At 43.9% G+C, this 23548-nt stretch overlaps 1 protein-coding gene across 1 annotated transcript in view; it reads left to right on the forward strand.

The window, feature by feature from the left end:
• Positions 1 to 201: 201 nt before the first annotated feature.
• Positions 202 to 23548, forward strand: part of LOC112229880 (Na(+)/H(+) exchange regulatory cofactor NHE-RF1) — a 28931-nt gene continuing 5584 nt past the window's right edge. Inside the window, exons 1-3 of the mRNA XM_024396009.2 lie at positions 202 to 930; positions 19500 to 19670; positions 20711 to 20864. Of these exons, the coding sequence (XP_024251777.1) occupies positions 493 to 930; positions 19500 to 19670; positions 20711 to 20864 (763 nt within the window). The 5' untranslated portion in view covers positions 202 to 492. The remainder of the gene's footprint in view (positions 931 to 19499; positions 19671 to 20710; positions 20865 to 23548) is intronic.

The raw sequence follows: 23548 nt of genomic DNA on the forward strand, positions 1-23548 counted from the left end.
CAGAGCCACGTATTTAGAAATAAATACATGTATGGCTCTGGCGTAAGCAACGACTTTTGTTCAGAGGGAAATTTAAAGGCAGTCCATTGGCTGTCGGATAAACTCAACGACAGCGTTTTCCTAAAGGAGATTACTGATTGGTCTTGTCACCTGTCAGACTAGAACCCTTCACCATCAACTTCAGATCAACTTAAAAAACAAAGCCCAGTTGATTTGAGCACACAAGGAAGAGTACTTTTGTGGGTGTGTCTGACTACGTGCACTCCACAAATAGTTACTAGATCGCAACATAGTTTCGAGGAGGACCTTACCGAGAAGCAAGTGAAATAAAACGTTCTGTTTTGACAGAAAGTAAACTGTGAGAGCGGCCGGTCGTTCGAAGTAGTTAGTCCGTCAGTTTAATTTCTGAGATTGTTTGTTGTCCACGTTTACCTTCTTTGTTGTGACGTTATTGGACGTTATCTGTGAGAATATTTGATCAGCGGCAACATTATGTCAAACCTCCGGCCTAGATGTTGTATTTTAGGAAAGGGTTCGAATGGCTACGGCTTCCATCTGCACGGTGAGAAAGGGAAGACCGGACAGTTTATCCGACTGGTAGAACCAGACTCTCCTGCCGCCACCGCGGGTCTCTTCGCTGGGGACCGACTGACGTTCGTTAACGGGGACAGCGTGGAGGGTGAGAGCCACCAGCAGGTCGTTGCCCGGATACGAGCCACCGTGGGCAGCCTCGAGCTGATCGTGGTAGACGCTGAGACCGCGGAGGTACTGAAGAAGCACAACTTGGAGTGCCGTAAAGAGTATGTCACGGAGGGCATCCCGTTACCGGGCAGCAAGTCGGGCCATGGGGATGCAGCGGAGAGCGAGGCGAATGCTACATCGGCAGAGAACGGAAACTTCTCCCTACAGAGGCTAAGTGTGAGCGCCAAGGTAAAAGGGATTTCCGAAGTTTCCTATCTAGAATAATTTCGCAGAATATTACATTTTATGTAGGCAATTTTCATACGCCTAGTCATGGGATGTATTGGAGAGCTGACCAGGGTCAACCACTGTCTGTCAACACATTTGAACAACAATATACATTACCAGTCAAAAGTTTGGACACACCTATTCAGTCAAGGGTTTTTCTTTATTTTCTACATTGTCAAAGTTCTTGACATTTTTCGGATTGACTGACCTTCATGTCTTAAAGTAATGATGGACTGTTGTTTATCTTTGCTTATTTGAGCTGTTCTTGCCATAATATGGACTCTGTCTTTTACCAAATAGGGCCATCTTCTGTATAGTACCCCTACCTTGTCACAATACAACTGATTGGCTCAAACGCATTAAGAAGGAAATCATTTTATTTATGGAATTTAACAAGGCACACTTGTTAATTTAAATGCATTCCAGGTTACTACCTCATGAAGCTGGTTGAGAGAATGCCAAGAGTGTGCAAAGCTGTCAAGGCAAAGGGTGGCTACTTTGAAGAATCTCAAATATATTTTGATTTGTGTCACACTTGTTTACTACATGATTCCATATGTGTTAGTTCATAGTTGTGAAGTTTTCACTATTACATTTCAATGTAGAAAATAGTAAAAATTAAGAAAAACCCTTGAAAAATCCTACCCTATGTCATGTTCTAGACATTTGCTGATAATTGCTTTTGTCTCTTTAAAATTTTAATTGTACGCCTGTATTGTGTATAGAAGCATTAAACAGACACATGCCTACAGGGCAGATATTCTGTTAACCCTTTATGCTTGTGGAAATTGGCCTATGGATAGGGACAAATTGGAATGTTTAACAAAATAAATATAAAAAGCATATGCATGACCATGGTGGCAATTGAAAAAGAAGACTTTGGAGATGGGGAAATTCAGACCACATGTTCACCTGACATGACTGAATTCAAACATGACACTGTTGAGTTTATGTGCATTTTACATTGATTGTACTTTACACAGCATTTGTCCATGAGGAAAACTGAAAATACTCTGGATACATTCCAATAATATTCTTATTATGTAATTGAAAGTTTGGTTTAGGTGCAAAATAAGAAACAATTATTACAAGAGTTTGAGCATGATGTCTAACTGGTGTCTCCAAGTGGACACACACAGTGCTATCTTTTTTTACATCCGTTATTAGACAGTGGCAACGATGATGATTAAGAACATGGTCTTTTGCCTGCTAATGCCTGCAATGCAATGCAGTGAAGAAAACAATGACAACAATAACGTCTAATGTAACTGGCCCCCCTAACAGTACAACTGGCCCCAGCTGCCCCCCCCAGTTGAAGTGGTCAAAACCCCCACTGGGCACACACCTCTCCAGACTGGACACAGTTCATATGGAATTTAAATGTACTTTTATGGCTCAAGGAAAGAGCCTTCAACTATAAGGTGCTTTTTTTTTGATCTCTCCTAGCTTTGCCGTTGAGGGACTGAAGCAAACACATTTGTAGTTGTTTGGAACACAGCCCTGCATCCCCACCTCTACACAATTACTGTTGTTTAGGCAATCCAGAAATATTCCATTATAAATAACCACTTGGGTCAGGTGGGCATCATTTTGAAAGCTTATTATATTGCCAACATGACTTGCTAAGTTATAAAATCCAATCATAGTGTTAGGCTTTCAATATGGAAATGTGAAGTGCACATTTAGACTCACAGGTTTGTGGTTGTTGTTTGACATCAAGGCGGTATTTTATTATAATCCTCAACATCTCGTCTTTCAGAACACACAGATTCCCCTCTCTCATGCCCCGGACACACCGTGATCCATTTCATTACGCTGTATGGTCATCTTCACGCACCGCTACTGAGCGGACAAGTCTAGCGTGCTTTTAACGCAAGATGGAGGTGAACCAGAAGATCGCATTTATTTTGGCAGATCGCAAAATATGACTTTTTCATTGAAGACCGGATACATATTGTTTCCGGTTATAGCTAATAAAACATGTTTTGTTTAGTTACTTTTAACTCTACTTGTTACGCTAACTTTATAGCTAGTCAAGCTAGCTTGCAGAACAGCTACAGTAACTAGCTAAAGGCTAGGCTAGGTTGAAGATACCACTGTAACTAGCAACCTCCACCATAATAATAATATAATCAAAAACACATGTCATTACCATCACATTTAAACGGGAGGCAAGTCATATAATATAACTGGCTTTAACATCCCATGTGTATTATTTAACATGACTATTAAAATAGGAGTCACTTATAGGAATAGGTAATTGTTTACAAGTTGCTAGCTATCCCATAAAGCCATCACCGAAACCAGAGAAGATGAACATTTTTGGTTTTGGTCACTACCTGTTCTTCAACAGACTTGGTCTGTACTGAAGACTACGCAAAGTGTGGAAAAATTCCAAGTGTGTAGTGTCTGACTCCCAACTGAGCCTTCAACCGCAAGGGGGCAGTGCGATTCCGCTCGGTTGTGGACATCCCCATTGAAATGAATGACATCCAGCGTAATTTATTGTGAACGAGGCATTAGACAACACAACCAATTTGTAAAAGTAGCTCAATTAGCGTGAGGGAAGTGGTCATCTTTCTGCTGTGCGTGGTACACACGTTTAGAACAGCTGTCAGTTGAATACCATGCAGCACTGTGAGTTCTGACGTCGTATTATTTATACATATACACACACACACACATTCTCACACACACACACACACACACACACACACACACACACACGTGTGTGTTACTGTACAGCCACTGAGTTCCAATTTAGGCACTACCAAATCTGCATTGTTCAACCCACACAGGGACTGACGGGGGCAGTGAGTGTACAGTACAGGGCTACAGAGAGAACTGAATAGACCACATAAAGATCATGTTCTATAACAGGCAATCGAGCTAGAGACGCCTGTCTGCTTATTGTCTCAATAAGGTATGTGATCAACACAACATAGGAAATAAGGGCCGTATTCATAAAGTGTCTGAGTAGGAATGCTCATCTAGGATCAGGTCCTCCATGTCATCTTATTCAATATAACATAAAAAGCGTTTTAAATGATCCCAGATCAGTACTAGTACTCTGAGATGCTTTCTGAATATGGAACCAGCACAAAATGTCTACCGATCCATTTGTAAGCCAGAGTGCTCCTGGTTTTCTCAAGGTCGGAATATCAGGAATTCCTCATTTTAATAAGAAAATAAAACATTGATCTGAGAAAGTGATAGCTGAGCTCTAACATACAGACGCCTCCACCCCTCTAACACACAGCCTCATACTGCTGGTTGAAATACTTTTTCATGTGGTATTTCATCCGTGGGTGTGTAGGGGTCGGTTAGTTAGGCAAAACATGTGCAAGGTCTTCATGTAACTTTGTTAGACAGTGCAAGGTCTGCTCTCTGATTTATAGCCATTGTGCAACGGCAACACAAATGGAAAATTTAAAAAATTCCGATCTCTCTCTCTCTCTCTCTCTCTCTCTCGGCCTCGCCTTGATGCGTAGCTAGTGTTTCCCCTGAACCATAGGTTACATACCAATTGACACACTAGTCATGTAGGGAAAATTGTGGCAATTTGAGATGAACACGAAAGGTTTCCTAAATAGTAGGTCTCAACGAGGGCCTTTTGAGTGTTTCCTTATCACATGATCTGAACAGGACAAACTCTCTCTGTCCTTTCTCGCTTTCTCCCTGCACCTATCCGGTGTATATTATCACTCATTCGGCTTCTTTAGGGAAGGAGTGTTTCCTTGTCTGGTCACCACGATTGGTCTGTTTCTGTTTATCGTCTCCGGTCATAATACGGTGGTATGTGGGAGTAGTGGCTATGGGGGGAATACGGTGCCATGTGGGAGTAGTGGCTATGGGGGGAATACGGTGCCATGTGGGAGTAGTGGCTATGGGGGGAATACGGTGGTATGTGGGAGTAGTGACTATGGGGGAATACGGTGCCATGTGGGATGTAGTGACTATGGGGGAATACGGTGCCATGTGGGATGTAGTGACTATGGGGGAATACGGTGCCATGTGGGAGTAGTGGCTATGGGGGAATACGGTGCCATGTGGGAGTAGTGACTATGGGGGAATACGGTGCCATGTGGGAGTAGTGACTATGGGGGAATACGGTGCCATGTGGGATGTAGTGACTATGGGGGAATACGGTGCCATGTGGGAGTAGTGACTATGGGGGAATACGGTGCCATGTGGGAGTAGTGACTATGGAGGGAATACGGTGCCATGTGGGAGTAGTGACTATGGGGGAATACGGTGGTATGTGGGAGTAGTGACTATGGGGGAATACGGTGCCATGTGAGAGTAGTGGCTATGGGGGGAATACGGTGCCATGTGGGAGTAGTGGCTATGGGGGAATACGGTGCCATGTGGGAGTAGTGACTATGGGGAATACGGTGCCATGTGGGAGTAGTGACTATGGGGGGAATACGGTGCCATGTGGGATGTAGCGCATGTCTCCCACCACTAATGCACTGCTACCCTTCACTAATCTTCTGGGTTCAAGTGACGGGGGCCACAGAAAGGCCTCGTCTCTCTCACGGTGCTGCCTGCTTGTGACGGGGACCATGAAGGCCTCGTCTCTCTCACGGTGCTGACTGCTAGCCTCCTGCACTCCTCCCTGATGGGACACTTGGCAGGACCTGGCTGATACTGGTCTAATAAGGATTGCGTCCCAAATGGCACCCTATTGTCTACATGGTGCGCTGCTGATTACCCAGGTATATAGGGAATATGGTGTCATTTGGGAATCAGCCATGGACTGAGAGGCAGGACTTTGCTGGTACTGGTTTGTGTCCAGTAGGAAGAAAGTGTTTTTGAAATGAGGTTTCTGAACTTTTTGCTATGGTTGGGTGAGGCCTACTGAACAGAACCATAGTCTAATATGGACTGAGAGCCAGGCACAGACAGCTCCTCCTGGACTCTCAACACTTGGCAAGCCCTCAAAGAGCTGCATATAGTCTGGGTAGGCATTTTATTAATTGTTCAGCTTGGGGGTAGAAGCTGTTAATGAGCCTTTTGGACCTAGACTTGGTGCTCCGGTACCGCTTGCTGTGCTGTAGCAGGGAGAACAGTATATGACTAGGGTAGCTTGAGTCTTTGACCATTTTTTTTGGACCTTCCTCGTACACCGCCTAGTATGGAGGTCCTAGATGGCAGGAAGCATGGTCTCAGTGATTTACTGGGCCGGATGCTGAGCAGTTACCATACCAGGTAGGGACGCAACCGGTCAGAATGCTCTCTGATGCATCTGTAGAACTTTTTAAGGATCTGGGGACCCATGCCAAATCTTTTAAGTCTCTTGATGGGGAATAGGTGTTGTCTCCCCCTCTTCAGGACTGTCTTAGTGTGTTTGGACCATGATAGTTTGTTGGTGTTGTGGACATGAAGGAAATGGAAGCTCTCGACCTGCTCCACTACAGCCCTGTCGATGTGAATGGGGGGGTGTTCGGCCCTCCTTTTCCTGTCGTCCACGATCATCTCCTTTTTCTTGATCACGTTGAGGGAGAGGTTGTTGTCCTGGCACCACACAGTCAGGTCTCTGACCTCCTCCCTATAGGCTGTCTCATCGTTGTCGGTGATCAGGCCATACCATTGTTGTCGTCAGCAAACTTAATGATGGTGTTGGAGTTGTGCTTGGACACGCACAGAGACTGAGTGTGTTTATTAATGGTGTCAAGTTGACCAGTAACACCTTGGAGGACTGTGTCCATCTCGGTTTCCCTGGAGACCCCAGCGGAGCAGAATGAGGCATTGTCTGTGGTGTGTTTGTCTGGGGAGAAAAGGAGAAAGAGAGAGACTGGGCCAGAGAGGAAAGCGAAGAGGACTCTTACGCCTCTCTAAGGAGGCTGAGCCTGAAATACCTTACCCCTTTCTCACCACAAACACTCATAATGATCTCGTACTCAACCGTGTGTGTGTGTGTGTCTCTCTGTGTGTGTCTCTCTCTGTGTCTCTCTCTGTGTGTGTGTGTGTGTGAGTGTGAGCCTTGAGGGATTAACCAGCATTTAGCCTTTTGAAAGGAAAAACCCTCAAAGACCGGCACTCATTAGTTCTAGTAAGATGGAGTAAGGCCATGGAAGGCGGACTGTTACACTCAGAGTAGGGTGTCTAACCACTCTGACCAGAATGGGTGAAAACACGCTTTGGTGATTACATTGATGTTATAAAATTCATTTTACCAAGACAAATATGATTGTTATGTTGTGGAGTCTTTCTCATAATCATATGTTAACTTTATATCTAAGAAGTCTGATTTCGTAACCTAATACATCTGATAATAAGCACAGAGCTCTGATGACATGGTAGTCATCTTCAACGCTGTTTCTGTTGGTAGTAAAAGACTAACATGACACAAGCTGAATTAAGTGTAAAAATATGAAAACGCTACGTTTCAATCGATATCCATCTTACCTCTGTTTTATGTCCTCTGGATTTGAGGAGAAAGATGACTAGTTTAACAGGAAAGTGAGCCTGTCAGGTAGCCTTCATTCTTACATAGAATCCAGCCTAGTTGATGTGATGCAATTTTCGTTTAAAACAAATTCCCCATCTGGCCTCCATTGATTTTAGTCACCCTAATTCTGGCCATCCTACAAGTGGTGAAAACTCCAATAACGTTGGAACGGATTATGATAGAGACATGCGGTTTGTCCATTCTTTTTCCTTAAAGGATTATCCTCACAGGATTATTCACTTAGAGGATGATTATTATATGTTTTTGATTGGACACCCTACTCTGATAGCTGTTAAGATGGAATGACCCTGGAGGGCAGAATGTTACACTCTGATAGCTGTTAAGATGGAATGACCCTGGAGGGCAGAATGTTACACTCTGATAGCTGTTAAGATGGAATGACCCTGGAGGGCAGAATGTTACACTGATAGCTGTTAAGATGGAATGACCCTGGAGGGCAGAATGTTACACTGATAGCTGTTAAGATGGAATGACCCTGGAGGGCAGAATGTTACACTCTGATAGCTGTTAAGATGGAATGACCCTGGAGGGCAGAATGTTACACTCTGATAGCTGTTAAGATGGAATGACTGTTAGTGATGACAGTGAAACAGCCTTTCTTTCTCCTCTCCCCTCTTTGGCCAATAACATGGCCTTATGTCCTAAAATCACGAAGCGAATTCCATGTCTTCAACCTCTCCCTGACCTTTTAACCATTACCCAGTAGCAGTAGGCAATTTCTGGCTACTCTTTTACAGGTATTTACTAGTTATTTTTTCCCTGAAACATCTTGGTGTCCTTCCTTCATCCTGAGTACACTGCCTCCTCCCAGTGTACGTCACAAATGCCACCCTATTCCCTACGTAGTGCCCTACTTTTGACCAGAGCCATCAAAAGTAGTACACTCGGCTATATAGGAAATCTGGTGCCATTTGAGACACAGCCCCAGTCTGTACTGGAGAACCTTAGTTAGACATCAGTCTGTACTGGAGAACCTTAGTTAGACATCAGTCTGTACTGGAGAACCTTAGTTAGACATCAGTCTGTACTGGAGAACCTTAGTTAGACATCAGTCTGTCTATAATATAACCTCCACCTGTTGTCTATAATAGAACCTCCACCTGTTGTCTATCATAGAACCCCCACATCAGTCTAGCTGTCTATAATATAACTATATAACCTTGGTGTTAGTTTTGGGTAGCGTCCCAAATGATACCCTATTACAGTACTCATTTAGTGCACTACTTTTGACCAGGGAATATTAAGCTCTGGTCAAAAGTAGTACTCTATGGGTATAGCCTTGTTCAACGTGAGATTTCAAAACGGCTCTCATCACATAATCGTGGGTGTTGTTCTTCTCCATTGATCTGGGTGTAGTGCCATTGAGTTGCCCTTATCCCTATGTAACTACACTTTTTATTACTGCAGTTATAGCATTGTTACAACATTGTATTAAAGACAGTTTTGGCGACTAAGTATTTAAAAACCTTTTGGGCTGGATGTATCAATGTGTTCATTTAAGTAATAATGCACCTTGGGGTTTTGTGGTATATGGCCAATATACTACGGCTAAGGGCTGTTCTTACGCACAATGTGGAGTGCCTGGATACAGCCCTTAGCTGTGGTATATTGGCCATATTTCACAAACCCCGAATTGCCTTATTGCTATTATAAACTGGTTACCAATGTAATTAGAGCAGTAAAAATGTTTTGTAATACCTGTGGTATATGGTCTCATATAACACGTCATTGGTATATGTAAGGGCAATAGAGTTAGCCAATCAGCATTCAGGGCTCGAACCACCCAGTTTATGAACATGCATAATCTATGAGCAGAATTACTGTCTTACCTCAATTAGCCATGAAATCCTTAGTTTGAAAGCGACTGTTTTTCTGGAAGCTGTGCTGTGCCTTTTTTCCCCCTACATTTTTCACCCACGTGGGCCAGTCCTCTAGCAATTTGAGTTCAACCAATGAGCTTCAGGCCCTCGCCATTTGAGTGACAGCTAGCAAGAGGCAGGAAGAGCGAGAGCTGGGGGGAGAGATGACGTGGTGCACATATTATAGTATGTGACGTAGTATGCAATTTTCAGGGACCAATTTTGGCCCGTGAGCACTACATTCAGAACTGCTGGCTAAAAAGTATACAAGGGTACGGGAGAGTCTCTGTCACATGCATTTCCATAATAGCACAAGGAGTCTTAGTGGTAGCGATGGATTTCAATGTGTTGCAGTGATTTTGAACTTGATTCAGACCCCCGCTTTCCCCACCTCTTAGTCCTGTCTCGTCTTCTATTGCCAAGGCAACACAGATTTGCCACACTGTCTAATCTGTTACCACGGAGATCCTGATTTGGGTCACCATAACAACTAGTACTCACAAGCCCTTGGATGATCTTGACAACTCACAGAGCTCTTTGCTGCTCTGGGTTGTTTACTCAGTGACACACACACACACACACACACACACACACACACACACACACACACACACACACACACACACACACACTGGGCTGACTGCCAACATAGTTTGTGAAGATCAATACCTTATGGCTCAAAGTAGGTCTGGGCGATATGGCAAATCAATTATCACGATATCTATATATTTTTTTCATTCGATAACGATAGTTATCATGATATTAATCAAATAATGTTTAAAAGGTGCATATCTGCTTCAGAGTCAAGATTGCCTAATCCCTGAACAAACCACTAAGCACGTAGCCTAGTGGTTAGAGCGTTGGGCCAGTAACTGAAAGGTTGCTAGATCGAATCCCCGAGCTGACAAGGTAAAACAAGGCAGTTAACCCACTGTTCCCCGATAGGCTGTCATTGTAAATAAGAAGTTCTTAACTGACTTGCCTAGTTAAATAAAAAGTGTATTATGTGAGCTACACAAGTGTACTTTAAGGAAAATTGTTCCATGCGGCCAGGGAGTTACGTACCTGGGGTCAATGAAATTGATAAGCCTCTTGAAACCTTCCTTTTCGACTGTGCTATTTGGTAGCATGTCCTTAGCAATGCAATGCATAATAGCATTTGTGATGTCTTTTGTCTTTTTGATGTTTGCTTGTAGGGCATAAACTCTGACTGCTTTGGGCAACATCCCTAGATTGGCTGGTGCTTGAGGGGCGTTGATCAACACCGTGGCTCAAACTCAAACTTCCTGCATGTTCCAAAGTGTGATTTTTTTGCTTCAGATGTTGAAAAGGGTTTGTCTTATTACCAGACTTTGTAGCCACCTGTCGTAGCCAAAATTTTACACCGAGCATTGTTCTGCTCTTTGTTGGACTTCAAAAAGCCAAACCGCTTCCAAATTACTGAAACAGTTTAACCATTTTCATGAATAATTTATTCGCTGGAAGCGGTTCCTTCTCCATGGCTATCACTGCCACTGTTTTCGCCCACATCACTCATTTTGTGGTTAATAATAGCTCCTCCATCACTCATTTCCTGGTTAATAATGGCTCCTCCATCACTCATTTCCTGGTTAATAATGGCTCCTCCATCACTCATTTCCTGGTTAATAATGGCTCCTCCATCACTCATTTCCTGGTTAATAATGGCTCCTCCATCACTCATTTCCTGGTTAATAATGGCTCCTCCATCACTCATTTCCTGGTTAATAATGGCTCCTCCATCACTCATTTCCTGGTTAATAATGGCTCCTCCATCACTCATTTCCTGGTTAATAATGGCTCCTCCATCACTCGAGGTGCTAAGTGGTTTTTAGTGGGCGTGTACCTCTCCACGTGCGTAGTGTCACTTCTCTGCACGTTCCTGCTGCGTCACAGAGGTGAAATGGACTGCCGTACCTAATTATTCTATATCGACATTATCGAAAATGAATCTATACATTTTTGTGTGAAGTAATTAGCTCGATAATGATTGATTTATCGCCCAGCCCTAGCTCGACGCTTTCCTCCCAGGTTGTTGGGTTACTCATATAACGACCTCATATCATGTGATTGTACTACTCATTGATTTGTGTAATGGTGTGTGTGTTGTTATTAAACTTTGAGGCCCTCCATTTTAAGACCCTTCCATTAACCCAGGCTGTCTGACTGGTTCTCCCTCTACTAGAGATAAAGACAGCAGTTTTAACACGTCCATTTAATGGTGATGAGGCTGTGAGGTCTTAAACAGCCAGAAAAAACCCTGTGAACAAACCTGGAAAAAGGACTTCTGATAACATGACAGGGTTGAGAACTGCATTCAGCTTCTACATGTAATTGTGAGTGGGGCCTTGTGAGTGAATTGATTCTGTTATGAGCGATGCTTTGTCTCTGAGCTTCAGGCTCTGTATGCTCCTCCTCTCTAATCATGCAGAACTAACACAGCTAAGTTGAGCTTCTACACACTGTGTGTGTGTAAAGAGGCCTGTGGTGTGCTGGCATAGCTCTTCAGAGATTCCAGGCCCAGTAGAGAGCACAGTAGGTTAGGCCATGGTGTAAGCCTTACCATGATGCTTGCTAGAGATGCTTTGGTCCATAGGGGATGCCTTACCTTTGTATCTGACCACTCAAACGGTAGTCTGGACAGTCCATCTTCATTAGATTCTCTACAGGTTGGAAGCCAACTCAGAACCTGTATAAAGACAATTCGTTCATGAAGAGCCATGTAGCTACCGGTATCTGAGGTTTAGGGTGGTGCTGTATCATCAGTCTATCTGAGGAAACCACGTCCTGTGTGTTGCCATGGCGCCAGGCCAGACAGCACTGTCACCGACAGTACCAGACTAGAACAACCAGAACAGGAAAGAAAAGATGTGAGACAGCTAGTGTTTGTTCTGCTGGTTGGTAGACGGAGGAGATGGAAGTCATTTATATTGTGTCAGAGAACACAACTCTCTGACTGTGTGGGTAAGCAGATCAGAAATGAGTCATGACAAAGGAAGACAAGAGAAGATTGTTCTAAACAGAAACCTTAAAGGAAGATGAAGTTGATGGCAGTTCATGTTATTATTATGTGTCTATCATATAATAAAACATGTCTATATGGAGTTCTTTCACAAAAGCCTGTTTCTCTGGTAAACTTCAGACTTGGTGTCAGAGAGCGACAGAGGGGGAGACTGATGTGATGCCATGGGTAATGTTGTGGTCATGTAGCTCAGCCATGGGGTGTTCTTGTTTCTTGCGTTATGTTGTAACTTTTGACCAGAGCAGAGGTGAAAGGCCCCTCTATAATCAACAGCACTGCTCTGTTGACATTCAATCAACCATTATCCCATGCCCCACACCGGTCTCCTATCTAAAAAAGGATTGACACACATACACAGCCAGTCCTCCATACCTACCACACCCATCTGTCTGTCCGCCCGTCAGATGCGTTGATGCTGACTCACTATTCATGTTCAAACACAGGTCCAATCATTGCTTTATAATGAGATGTTATCAGGTGCTGTCAGATAAGGTGTTTTTGGATGACCGACTGCTGTGTCTAGTTACTGTGTTCATCCAGTGTGTTGCAATATTGTTGGTGAAGCTAGGATCTTCCTATGGGTGACCCCCAAATGGCACTCTGTTACCTACACAGTGCCCTATGGGATGAAACCTGTGTCCTTAACTTGACCCTGTAACTAGTCTACTGCTATCAGCCCATCTCTCTTTAGCCTGTCCTGTGTTGACAGATCTGATTGAATTTGCAGTGCTAGCTGTTTCTCCAGTTAGTTGATGATTATCTCTAGGTGGCTGTGCAAGACAAAAGTGCAGGTGTAAGTTCATGGGTTTCACACAAACTCTTAACTGGTAAAATAAGGGTGAAATATATTTTTTTTTATTTCACACTCTAATAAAACACCCTCATTCCTCAAGGATGGACTAAATGTTTTGGTTTACTATCTAATGCCACTAGATATCCATCTCTTCTTCAACAATGGTACTGTGATAAAGACACATTGAAAACTGTAGAATCCCCCAAAGAGGACCACAAGCCTTAGTCACCAGGACCATTCCAAGGAAGCAGGAGTGGAAAATATTTTTGGCATCTCTGATTTTGTTTTTGTAATTCTCACATAGAAACTTAATTGAGAGGAAGGATGTTTGGAAGCATTTTTATATTTTGTATGGCAACATTTTTTGTGGGGGGTCTCCTGAGTGGTGCAGCGGTCTAGAGGCGTCACTTACAGACCCGGGTTTGTTCCCGGGCTGTGTCTCAGCTGGCCGCGGCCGAGTGACCCATGAGGCAGCGCACATTAATGGACCCAGGGTTGTCCGGATTAGGGGAGGGTTTGGCTGGCCGGGATGTCCTTGTCCCATTGCGCTCTAGTAACTCATTGTGGGGGTCACTAGTTGTGGGGGTCGCCATTGGTGCGGCTGGCTTCCGGGTTAAGCAAGCAGTGTGTCAAGATTCAGTGCGGCTTGGCAGGATCGTGTTTTGGATAACGCATGGCTCTCAACCTTCTCCTCTACCGAGTCTGTTCGGGAGTTGCGGCGATGGGACAAGACTGTAACTACCAATTTGGATATCACAATCTTTCTGTAGGGAGCTGTAAAAACATTAACCTTTGAGATGCAGGACCAAGGAATGTTATGTGCAAAAGAAAGTCCAGTTTTTACAGGCTTTTAGTTTCCACATGTAAGCTAGGCGGTGCTATGCAGATATGCTAATCTTTATTAGTAAGGATAAGGCAGTTGCGTGTGCACACGCCCATTAGTATTATGAAGGAATTGAGGTTGTCATTTTGACAGCCTCCAAGACTTCCTGTTAGCAGTAGGTCTACTACCTTACCAGGAATTTGCTCTGCGGTTGAGGGAGCGAGATACAAATTCCATCTAGACACCGTTGCTCTAGAGCACACAACTATCCATGCCTTGGCCTAAACAGCAGCACCACGTTAACTTCCACAAAGCTGTGAACGAGCTGAGACAAGGGAAGAAAACAACACACAATGGGACAGATTGAGACTGCATCTCAAATTGAGACTTCATGCAGAATTTTGAAAAATATCCCCTGTGTACAACGTAAAAAATCAAATCATGCATGCAGAGCAGAATTAGGCCGATACCCACTAGTTATCAAAATCCAGAAAAGAGCCGTTTAAATTTTACAACCACCTAAAAGGAAGCGATTCCCAAACCTTCCATAACAAAGCCAACACCTACAGAAAGACTAACATGGAGAGGAGTCCCCTAAGCAAGCTGGTCCTGGGGCTCTGGCCACAAACACACAGACCCCACAGAGCCCCAGGACAGCAAATGTGTAAATATTTGTATTAACATAAGATTCAACTGAGACATAAACTGAACAAGTTTCACAGACATGTGACTAACAGAAATTGAATAATAATAATGTGTCCCAGAACAAAGGGGGGGTCAATATCTGCAATATCTGGTGTGGCCACCAGCTGCATTAAGTACTGCAGTGCATCTCCTCATGGACTGCACCAGATTTGCCAGTTCTGTGCTGTGAGATGTTACCCCACTCTTCCACCAAGGCACCTGCAAGTTCCCAGACATTTCTGGGGGGAATGGCCCTAGCCCTCACCCTTTGATCCAACAGGTCCCAGACGTGCTCAATGGGATTGAGATCCGGGCACTTGGCTGGCCATGGCAGAACACTGACATTCCGGTCTTGCAGGAAATCACGCACAGAACGAGCCGTATAGCTGTAGTGAGACGAGTGACAGGCTGCTGCTGGTGGGTTGAGTGCTTAGAGTTCACTGCTCTGTAACTCTGCTGCATTTTAAAGCTTCACCAAAATACTTGAAGCTGAATGAGTACTTTAATAGACAAGCACTTGTTTTGGATGCTTTGAGCTGTGCCGTTTTGAGCTGTGCAGTTTTGAGCTGTGCAGTTTTGAGCTGTGCCGTTTAAGTCGGCACTACTAGTGTTGCCAAAGCTCAAAACAAACCGCTCAAATCACCCCCAAAACATCAATCCATTTACAACTGCTTGTCTATCAGAGATTGAGAGTCTTTGCTGTGGCTGCAGCTGGCTGAGGAAACCACCCTCTTAGTGTTTTGAGTGCAGATTTCTGCTGTGACAGCGGCTGGCTGGGGATCAGGGTTTCAGGCCTCTCCGTCTCCCCAGGACAAAGCTTCTCATTGTCAGCCTGCCTGGCCTCCCAGTCCCCCCCCGAGGACGACCTGGGATTGGAGCTGGACATGGGCGTAGTGACGGACACCAGCAGGATGTGTGGGGGGGGGATGATGAGGAGGAGGAGGAGGAGGAGGTATATCATTGCTCTCCTCCTGTGTCGGGCTGGTTCTCTCTTCTCCTTCTGGTTCATAGGCTGGTTCTCTCTCTGTTGTGCTTGTATTAACTGGATACCTTAGATGGCCCTCAGTGCTTTCTTCTCTCTGTGTGTGGTGTCCGTGTGCATACTATTTGTGTCTCCCACATTCAAAATCATGTTTGTCTGACATCATTACTGTTGACATGTTCATGTTGACACTTGACAGTCAGGAATGTGAGATTGTCCTGCCCTCCATCCTTTGTACTGTGAGTTGTAATAGTTTTAATGTACCATTCAGTACTGAAGCTGTCATACGGCCTGTGTTGGTCTTCCTCAACAGTCAATGGTTATGAAGCCATGTGTGAATCAATGAAACGCTCAATAATGTCCTTCCATGTTCATCCCAGCCAGAAACAACTCTGCACTGACCATTTTAGGATATTAAACCAATCATATTCTGTGGTTGACTCTCAAACTGACCCCCATTTCCAATATAGTGCACTACTTGTGACCAGGGCCCATAATGAATAGGGTGTCATTTGGGAGGCAGGATCTGAATCATTTAAACTGGATTTATTTTCTGCAAGCAAGTTTTCTACAGCAGGGAGACACATCACATGGGTGGACGTTCAGGATGCAAAGGTTGCTCTTAAGGTTGGTAACAGATAATTATTAACAGGTGACTAACGATTACAGAGCAACAATCTCTGGAACAGCCCTTTTTATCAGTGGAGGAGGAGTACTTTTTATATGATGGTTGTTCTCTATCATTACTGTTGTATGCAAAATAGATATAGGCCTCTATATATCCACCGGTCATAAAGTCTCTCCACCTTTACAGCATCTTATCTGTTCCATTAGTTATGATTGAAATGGGATTTAACACCAATCAGGGTGTTTTTTTTGTCCTTCCCCAAAACGACTTGTCCTCAACCTGGCTCAATAAATGTACATTTCCTATCTTCCCCTGCTATTCTCATAAGTGTTGAACCAAAGCACAACCATATGCATTTAGAGAATTCTGCTAACTTAGAATTCTAATGGATGACATATTGGTATCAAAAGTTCCAAGAACAATTGCATTCTGGTTCTGAATGAGAATGTTTTGCATAGAGGGTTTGGTTGGTGCCAACATGGAGGTTAGGTTTGCAACCTCTCTCTGGCTGTGCTGTTAACCTCATTCCCTTTTCTTCTACTGCACTCCTATGTAGCTGTTAGCCCGTCTCCACCTCGAGTGGGATTAAATGCTTAGTCTAGCGTATGACCACTCCTGGATTAGTCCGTTACATTGAACACCAGACCAGAGCCCAGCTAGACTCTCTAGCAAGCCTTGTCACTGACTTGAGACAGCGTTTAACGGACGCTCGCACACAACCCAAGCCACACAGTTGTGTTTTTATATTTCTTTTACCAGGCAGGTCAATTAAGAACAGATTCTATTTTACAATCACAGCCTGGAGTCTGAACTGCTCCTCTTAGACACAGTATTATCCTACTGTTCATATTCATAGAACTATAGTATGTAGAAGCAAGTATGGAGCTTGGAGGTAGGGTTGCCAACTTTCTCACTACCAAATAAGGGCCAAAAGGTGGCGTGCCACGGCGGTGTTGTGTGAATGAATATACACTATATTCTTATTTAATTGGAAAGGCAAAACCTTCTTATATTCCGCTTAGCCTATAGCTTTACTAAAACTGTATCATTATGTAAACAAACCTCAATAAATGATCAAAGAAATCTCAGTTTGGAACTTGACAGCAGACAAAACATTTCAAATGCAAAAGAGGAAAAGAGGGGCATGAATCACTCCAAGTCTACTTCTTCCATGGATATTTCTGCTGCTATAGACTGAGTCAAGCAGTCCTTTTACTTGGCCAGAGAGAAGTCCTTCCATGACAAGTCACAGTTCAGATATTTGAAGTTCATTTTGATCAGCTCTGTGCTGCATCTGTTTTTTGAGTCACACCATTTAATGGTCATCAGACAGAATCCTCTCTACAAAGGCATTTGAGCCTGGCACACTGAGGACAAATGAGACAATCCTGAACATGTTGATAAAGTTGGCTTTCCCTAGGTTTTGGAAAACTGCCACCCACTTCTCACTGGTGTATTTTGTGGTATCCTGTCTGGCTTTCTGTATTTCCTCCCCGGCTAACCCAAAACTCTTCAGAGTTGGTCAGAATGACTGTCTCTGTCATTTTGAGGGCAACCACAACCCGCTCCAGGTCAGTGAAGGGGAGCTCCTCAGAGGTCGACTGGTTTCAGTTCCACCATGACATTTTCTGGATGAGTAATCAAACTACTTGTCAATGTATGTAATGACAGTGTCATAGACCCTCAAAGTCCTGTTGCTGCTTGGACCTTTGTGCGGACAATTGTTTGTCCATCAGCTGCTTGGTTTTGTATCCAAAAAAGCTGTCCTGTTTCCGCTGAAGCATCTTCATTTGAAACTTTTTGACTTCCTCGTGAACATCTGTGATGCAGTGTGTTGTCCTACGTTGTGGAATAATCACAGATAAATCTCGGCAGCTTCTGTTTTTTTTTCTTCATACTAAAAAATAGTCTTCAGTGCCACAGGACAGGTCTCCCCAAGGGACCTGAAGTATGACGTAAGAGCTGGCCAGCTTTGCAGGAGACGGTCGACAGCTGGATTGAAGAGCGAGCCATCGTGTGCAAACATGTCGCAGAATTTCACACTCCATCAGACACAGAGAAATATCTCACACACACTGGAAACATTTTTCGGATTCCCTTGTTTGAGGCATCACTGGCAACTGAGAAATACACGGGCTCACCTTCGTTCGGGGACCGACCATCCCAAACTAATTGTAATCATCTCCGCTTTCGTTCTTCCCAAGTGCATCATCTTCACAACATTTGAGTCATGAAACAAAGCACCGTTGACCCTAACAAGACCGTCAGTGCTGTTGTAGCAGAGTCCGTGTTTAACCGTATGGTACATAGATGAGGCTTCACTTGCTGCGATTTTGTCATTTTCCGCAGTAAGACGTCACGATAAATGAACCAATATTGCTAGCACCTTTTTAGCTAGCGTGGCCTCCTTGTGCATTTCTGTGGTTATTCTCCCCTCCACGGCCAATTGAGAATTCCCGACCGCATAAAGTACAGAAAGCTTTTGTCGAGTCACCACTGACGGGCTGAACCCACGTCTTTTTTGCAGGTTTATCCATATTTCCTTGATATGCCAAACCGACCTAACAACAACAATGACTTTGCAGGAATTGGCGTGTTTACGCTATACTGTGATTGGATGAAAAAACGCGCCAATTTAGCCCAATATAAGGGACATCCCGGCTAATACGAACTGTTGGCAACCCTACTTGGAAGAGCTATAGTGTTCTTAAAGAAACTGAATTATGCTTGCTTGGTGAGTATTTAGTAACAGCAGTGCACTAGGTCCAATAGCTTCATGTCCGTTTTCCCTTGCTAGCCGTCTATGTTCCACATTTGCACTAATAAAACGACACGGGGCGACGTTTTAATTGTCCCAGCTCCCTGTCTCTGGTGTAAACCTGTCACGGAGTGTTCTCTAATTCATTGAGAACAGGAAACTTGCCTATTTCTCTCTTGGTCTTCGGATGGTTGTTGAACGCTAGAATCCAGTCCGTCTTGATCTCTGTCACACTAATGGTATTTTAACTACATTTTTTTACATATCCATTCCAGGTCAACTGTTGCTTTAAATGTGGAGTTTGTGCTAATTGTTCTCTGTGATGAGCAATCTGCTATTTTGCTCTTTGTAGAGGTATAGATCTGCTCTCTCCATGTAACAGTGTAGATTAGTGCTGAACTAGACATGCTTTTATCTCTGTCTCTCTCTCTTGCTGTCTCACTCTCTAGGTATAGAGATGTGCTTAACAAGATCTGTTTTCTCTGTAGGACTCGAAGGCAGAGCTGCGTCCTCGTCTGTGCTCGATGAAGAAGGGTATGACGGGCTATGGCTTCAACTTGCACAGTGAGAAGTCTAAACCGGGCCAGTACATTAGAGCTGTGGACGAGGAATCTCCTGCTGACAAGGCTGGCCTCAAACCGCAGGACAAGATAGTACAGGTACGTATATCTTTACTGTACAAACAGAGACTCTGTACAGGGCGTTTTTATAAAGCCAACTACTCAGCAGCACATCCCTGCTCTCATCCCTAAACCATATTCGCAATGCAGTGCAATATTCTTCTGGTACTATTTGTCTTCACCTTCATCAACTTGTACAGACATGTCTTCTCTTGTATGTAAGGCATCGATATGACAATCAGACAGTTGTGCTGGCCTTGAGGATGAATGTGTGTGTTGTAATCTCATTACATCAGTGGCAGAGTGGGAATGGTAATCGGTACTGGGATTAGGTAATGCACTGTTGGGAAGTGACTTTGTGTGGTGGGGGGGGAAGAGAGAGACACAAAAACAGAGGGGTTTTCAAGGCCAGTTGTGTTAGTGTGAAGGGGAAACAGTCCTTGATACCGTTGTTTTTCAGGTCCTTGGTCCCCATGTCGTAATACGACCACTGTCTGTCTCTGACTTGAATTACACTCCAATTACACTGACTTCAAACAGTGTCTGACAAAGGTCAAGGCTGTAAGTCTAATGCTTTCTACTAACCAGGGAAACGTTTGTGAGCTACCGTTCTTAGGTATGGTGTACACAGACTGGGATCAGCGATGGAGTCTATCAGGGCTCTGCTCTATTGTGTGATCACTATGGAAGTCTGTGAGATTGAATTGATTCTAAACGATATTCCCACCTGACTTTCTCCTGTTGGAATTCAACAGGCAGCACTGGGTCCTATAGCAGTGGGTAGTTCCTACTAGGGTGCTTCCTACAGCGTCCATAAGCGTTTAATTCAGTTTAAACTTCCAAGAGATGACCACCCATAACAACTATATTGTCTCACTGTTCTCTGTCATCATGGTGAATGTACTGGACAGCTGTTGTTTTTAAAACTTTCTGTCTCTAACCAGGTTAACAGTATGTCTGTCTCTAACCAGGTTAACAGTATGTCTGTCTCTAACCAGGTTAACAGTATGTCTGTCTCTAACCAGGTTAACAGTATGTCTGTCTCTAACCAGGTTAACAGTATGTCTGTCTCTAACCAGGTTAACAGTATGTCGGTAGTAGGGATGCAGCACAGTGAGGTCGTAGCAGCCATCAAGGCCGGGGGAGATGAGACCAGTCTACTGGTGGTGGATCGTGAAGCAGAAGCCTTCTTCAACAACTGCAATGTCATTCCTACTGAGGCCCACCTCACAGGTACACACACACACACACACTATATCCTTGGAAAAACGCTTGTCGGGCAGATTCCTGTGAATCCTTCGGTCATTTGGTCATAGATTAGTTCAGTAGAAATTGACTAGGAAGGATTAAGGAAGTGACAGACTTCTATCTTGTACTACTTGTCGTCAAGTAGTACTATCTCTCTCCAAACGTACACACAGTGGCCTTGTTGAAGTTAATGATTAAACTGGAGTAGGGGGTGGAGGACTAGCTGGCTGGCCATAGTCCCAGTTGGTATTAGATAGAACATTGCAGCCCGCGTGTGGCGAAAAAACCTGTGGTTACCTAGGTTACACCATTGGCTCACAGCAAAAACGTCACCTTTTTTCAAACACAGTTTTCTTGTTTGGTTGATTTGGTCTATTACAAAACTACATTTGAAGAAATGTAAAACATGTCTGAAGATGACTTTTCAAAATGGCTGCCGGGCGTTCTCACTACTTAGAACCTGTTCAAGGTCACTTTAGTAGTCAAAAAGCGAGCTGAGATCTAACGCTCAGAATTGTTTCAAGACGTGACTTAAACGTAACATGAACCTAACAAAAAGACTTCTGTAAGGAATGAGGTTTTTGCAGCAGGCCTAATAGATTATCACATCATATTGGCTATATGCCTGGCCTGCCAATATTGTTATTCTCAGGGAGAGAGCAGCAGAGGATCCCTGCTCTCTCCTTCCTTTCCTCTGGTAGACTGATCAGAGAGAGGGAACATGTCTTCCACCTGATTGCGAAAAAAGAGTCGCACCACACAAATTCATGTTGTTCTTATGACCAGAGAAAGTGAAATATTCTTTCATATTAAAATAGACACAACCAGCTGCTAATACTAATAACAACGCAGGGCTATCGATGGACTTGGCTACTCATTCATTGCTGCTGCAGTGTGAGGGGGAAGTAGGGAGAAGCATGTTTTATAATAGTGTTGACTAAAAACAGTTGACAGTGATGAATAAAATAATAGACAGCTCTTTGTCAAAGAATACAACAATCTCTCTCTGGTCAAGGTTTTAGCTGGTCGTGGAAGCTGTAGGCATGGTGATTTGAGCTATCCAACGGCCAGCACAGTAGGCAGCACTCGATTTAGCAACAAGTCTCCCAGTTCGCTGGGTAGGCGGTTTGTCTTCTCAGACAGATGAAATGGCAACACTTGGTGCGCAGGGCTTCTGAGTCAAGTGCATCTACCACCAACATCACAAATCACATCAAAAAGGAGTGAAAACCTTTGTTAGCTTTTCTATAGAAATGTTTGTTGATCGACTAGAAGATCAATCGGTTGGTGACCATGGCTTCCCTCATGCCCGTTCCATGACGGCGCTAGCAGCCACGTGAGTGAATACTAGCTAGCTACTGACCGTAACATTAAAGTAGTCAAAACCAACAACATAAACAAATGGACAATAAACAAATGGACAACTAGCTAGCTACTGACCGTAACATTAAAGTAGTCAAAACCAACAACACAAACAAATGGACAATAAAGTGAGTAGAATTACAAGACTATACTAAACAAGTGTATATGTCTTACCTGTGGTGAAATGTTTTCCATATACATAGTAACCTACTTGGACACAGTCCCCAGTCTCCCACATCAAATAACCTGAAGCCACAGACTCTTCTCGCTGGCTCTATTTCCCTACATAGGAGTATTACGAACTGTAGTTTGGTATTTCTGACCTGGTTGCATGTACATTGAACAACAACTTTTCAGCATGTTTTGTTATTTCTGTACAACGAAGGTGGCTTTTTTACAATGTGGGTCAACGGAGAAAGAATGTTTTGTTTTCCTCAGTTTGTGGTCGACAGGAATCTCATATTATTACGTGAATATCGACTCGGACTATCACAAAACCCTAGACCAAGCCAATAGCCTTCTCTTTGAAGATGAAGTCATTGCAACAGTATTCATGGTGACAGCTGGGGTGTGGAGGATGCAAAAGTCCCTTAAGCTCTAGGACAGAAGAGTCAGGCACTAAAGTCCAACCCTTTATTCAGGTATATTACATTTCCACAGTACTAATTAGTCAACAATAACACTGACATCATACAGGACAGAAAAGGACTGTGATTCCAATGAAGAACTACACTATATGACCAAAAGTATGTGGACACCTGCTCGTCGAACATCTCATTCCAAAATCATGGGCATTAATATGGAGTTGGTCCCACCCTTCGGTGCTTTAACAGCCTCCACTGTTCTGGGAAGGCTTTCCACTAGATGTTGGAAAATTAATGCATGGATTTGCTTCCATTCAGCCATGAGCATTAGTGAGGTCGGGCACTGATGTTCGGGCGATATAGGCCTGGCTCATTTTCGGTGTTCCAATTCATCCCGAAGGTGTTCGATGGGGTTGAGGTCAGGGCTCTGTGCAGGCCAGTCAAGTTCTTCCACACCGATCTCAAAAAAACATTTCTGTTTGGATCTTGCTTTGCACAGAGGCATTGTCATGCTTAAACAGGAAAGGGCCTTCCCCAAACGGTTGCCATGAAGTTGGAACCACTGCTGCTACTCTCTGTTTATCTTATAGGCATAGTCACTTTAATTATACATTCATGTTCATACTATTGGCCCCTCAATTGGCCCGACCAACCAGTGCTCCTGCACATTGGCTAACTGCATTGTGTCCCACCACCTGCCAAACCCTATTTTTACGCTACTGC

The sequence above is a fragment of the Oncorhynchus tshawytscha genome, linkage group LG25 (assembly GCF_018296145.1).
Source record: "Oncorhynchus tshawytscha isolate Ot180627B linkage group LG25, Otsh_v2.0, whole genome shotgun sequence".
Lineage (NCBI taxonomy): Eukaryota > Metazoa > Chordata > Actinopteri > Salmoniformes > Salmonidae > Oncorhynchus > Oncorhynchus tshawytscha.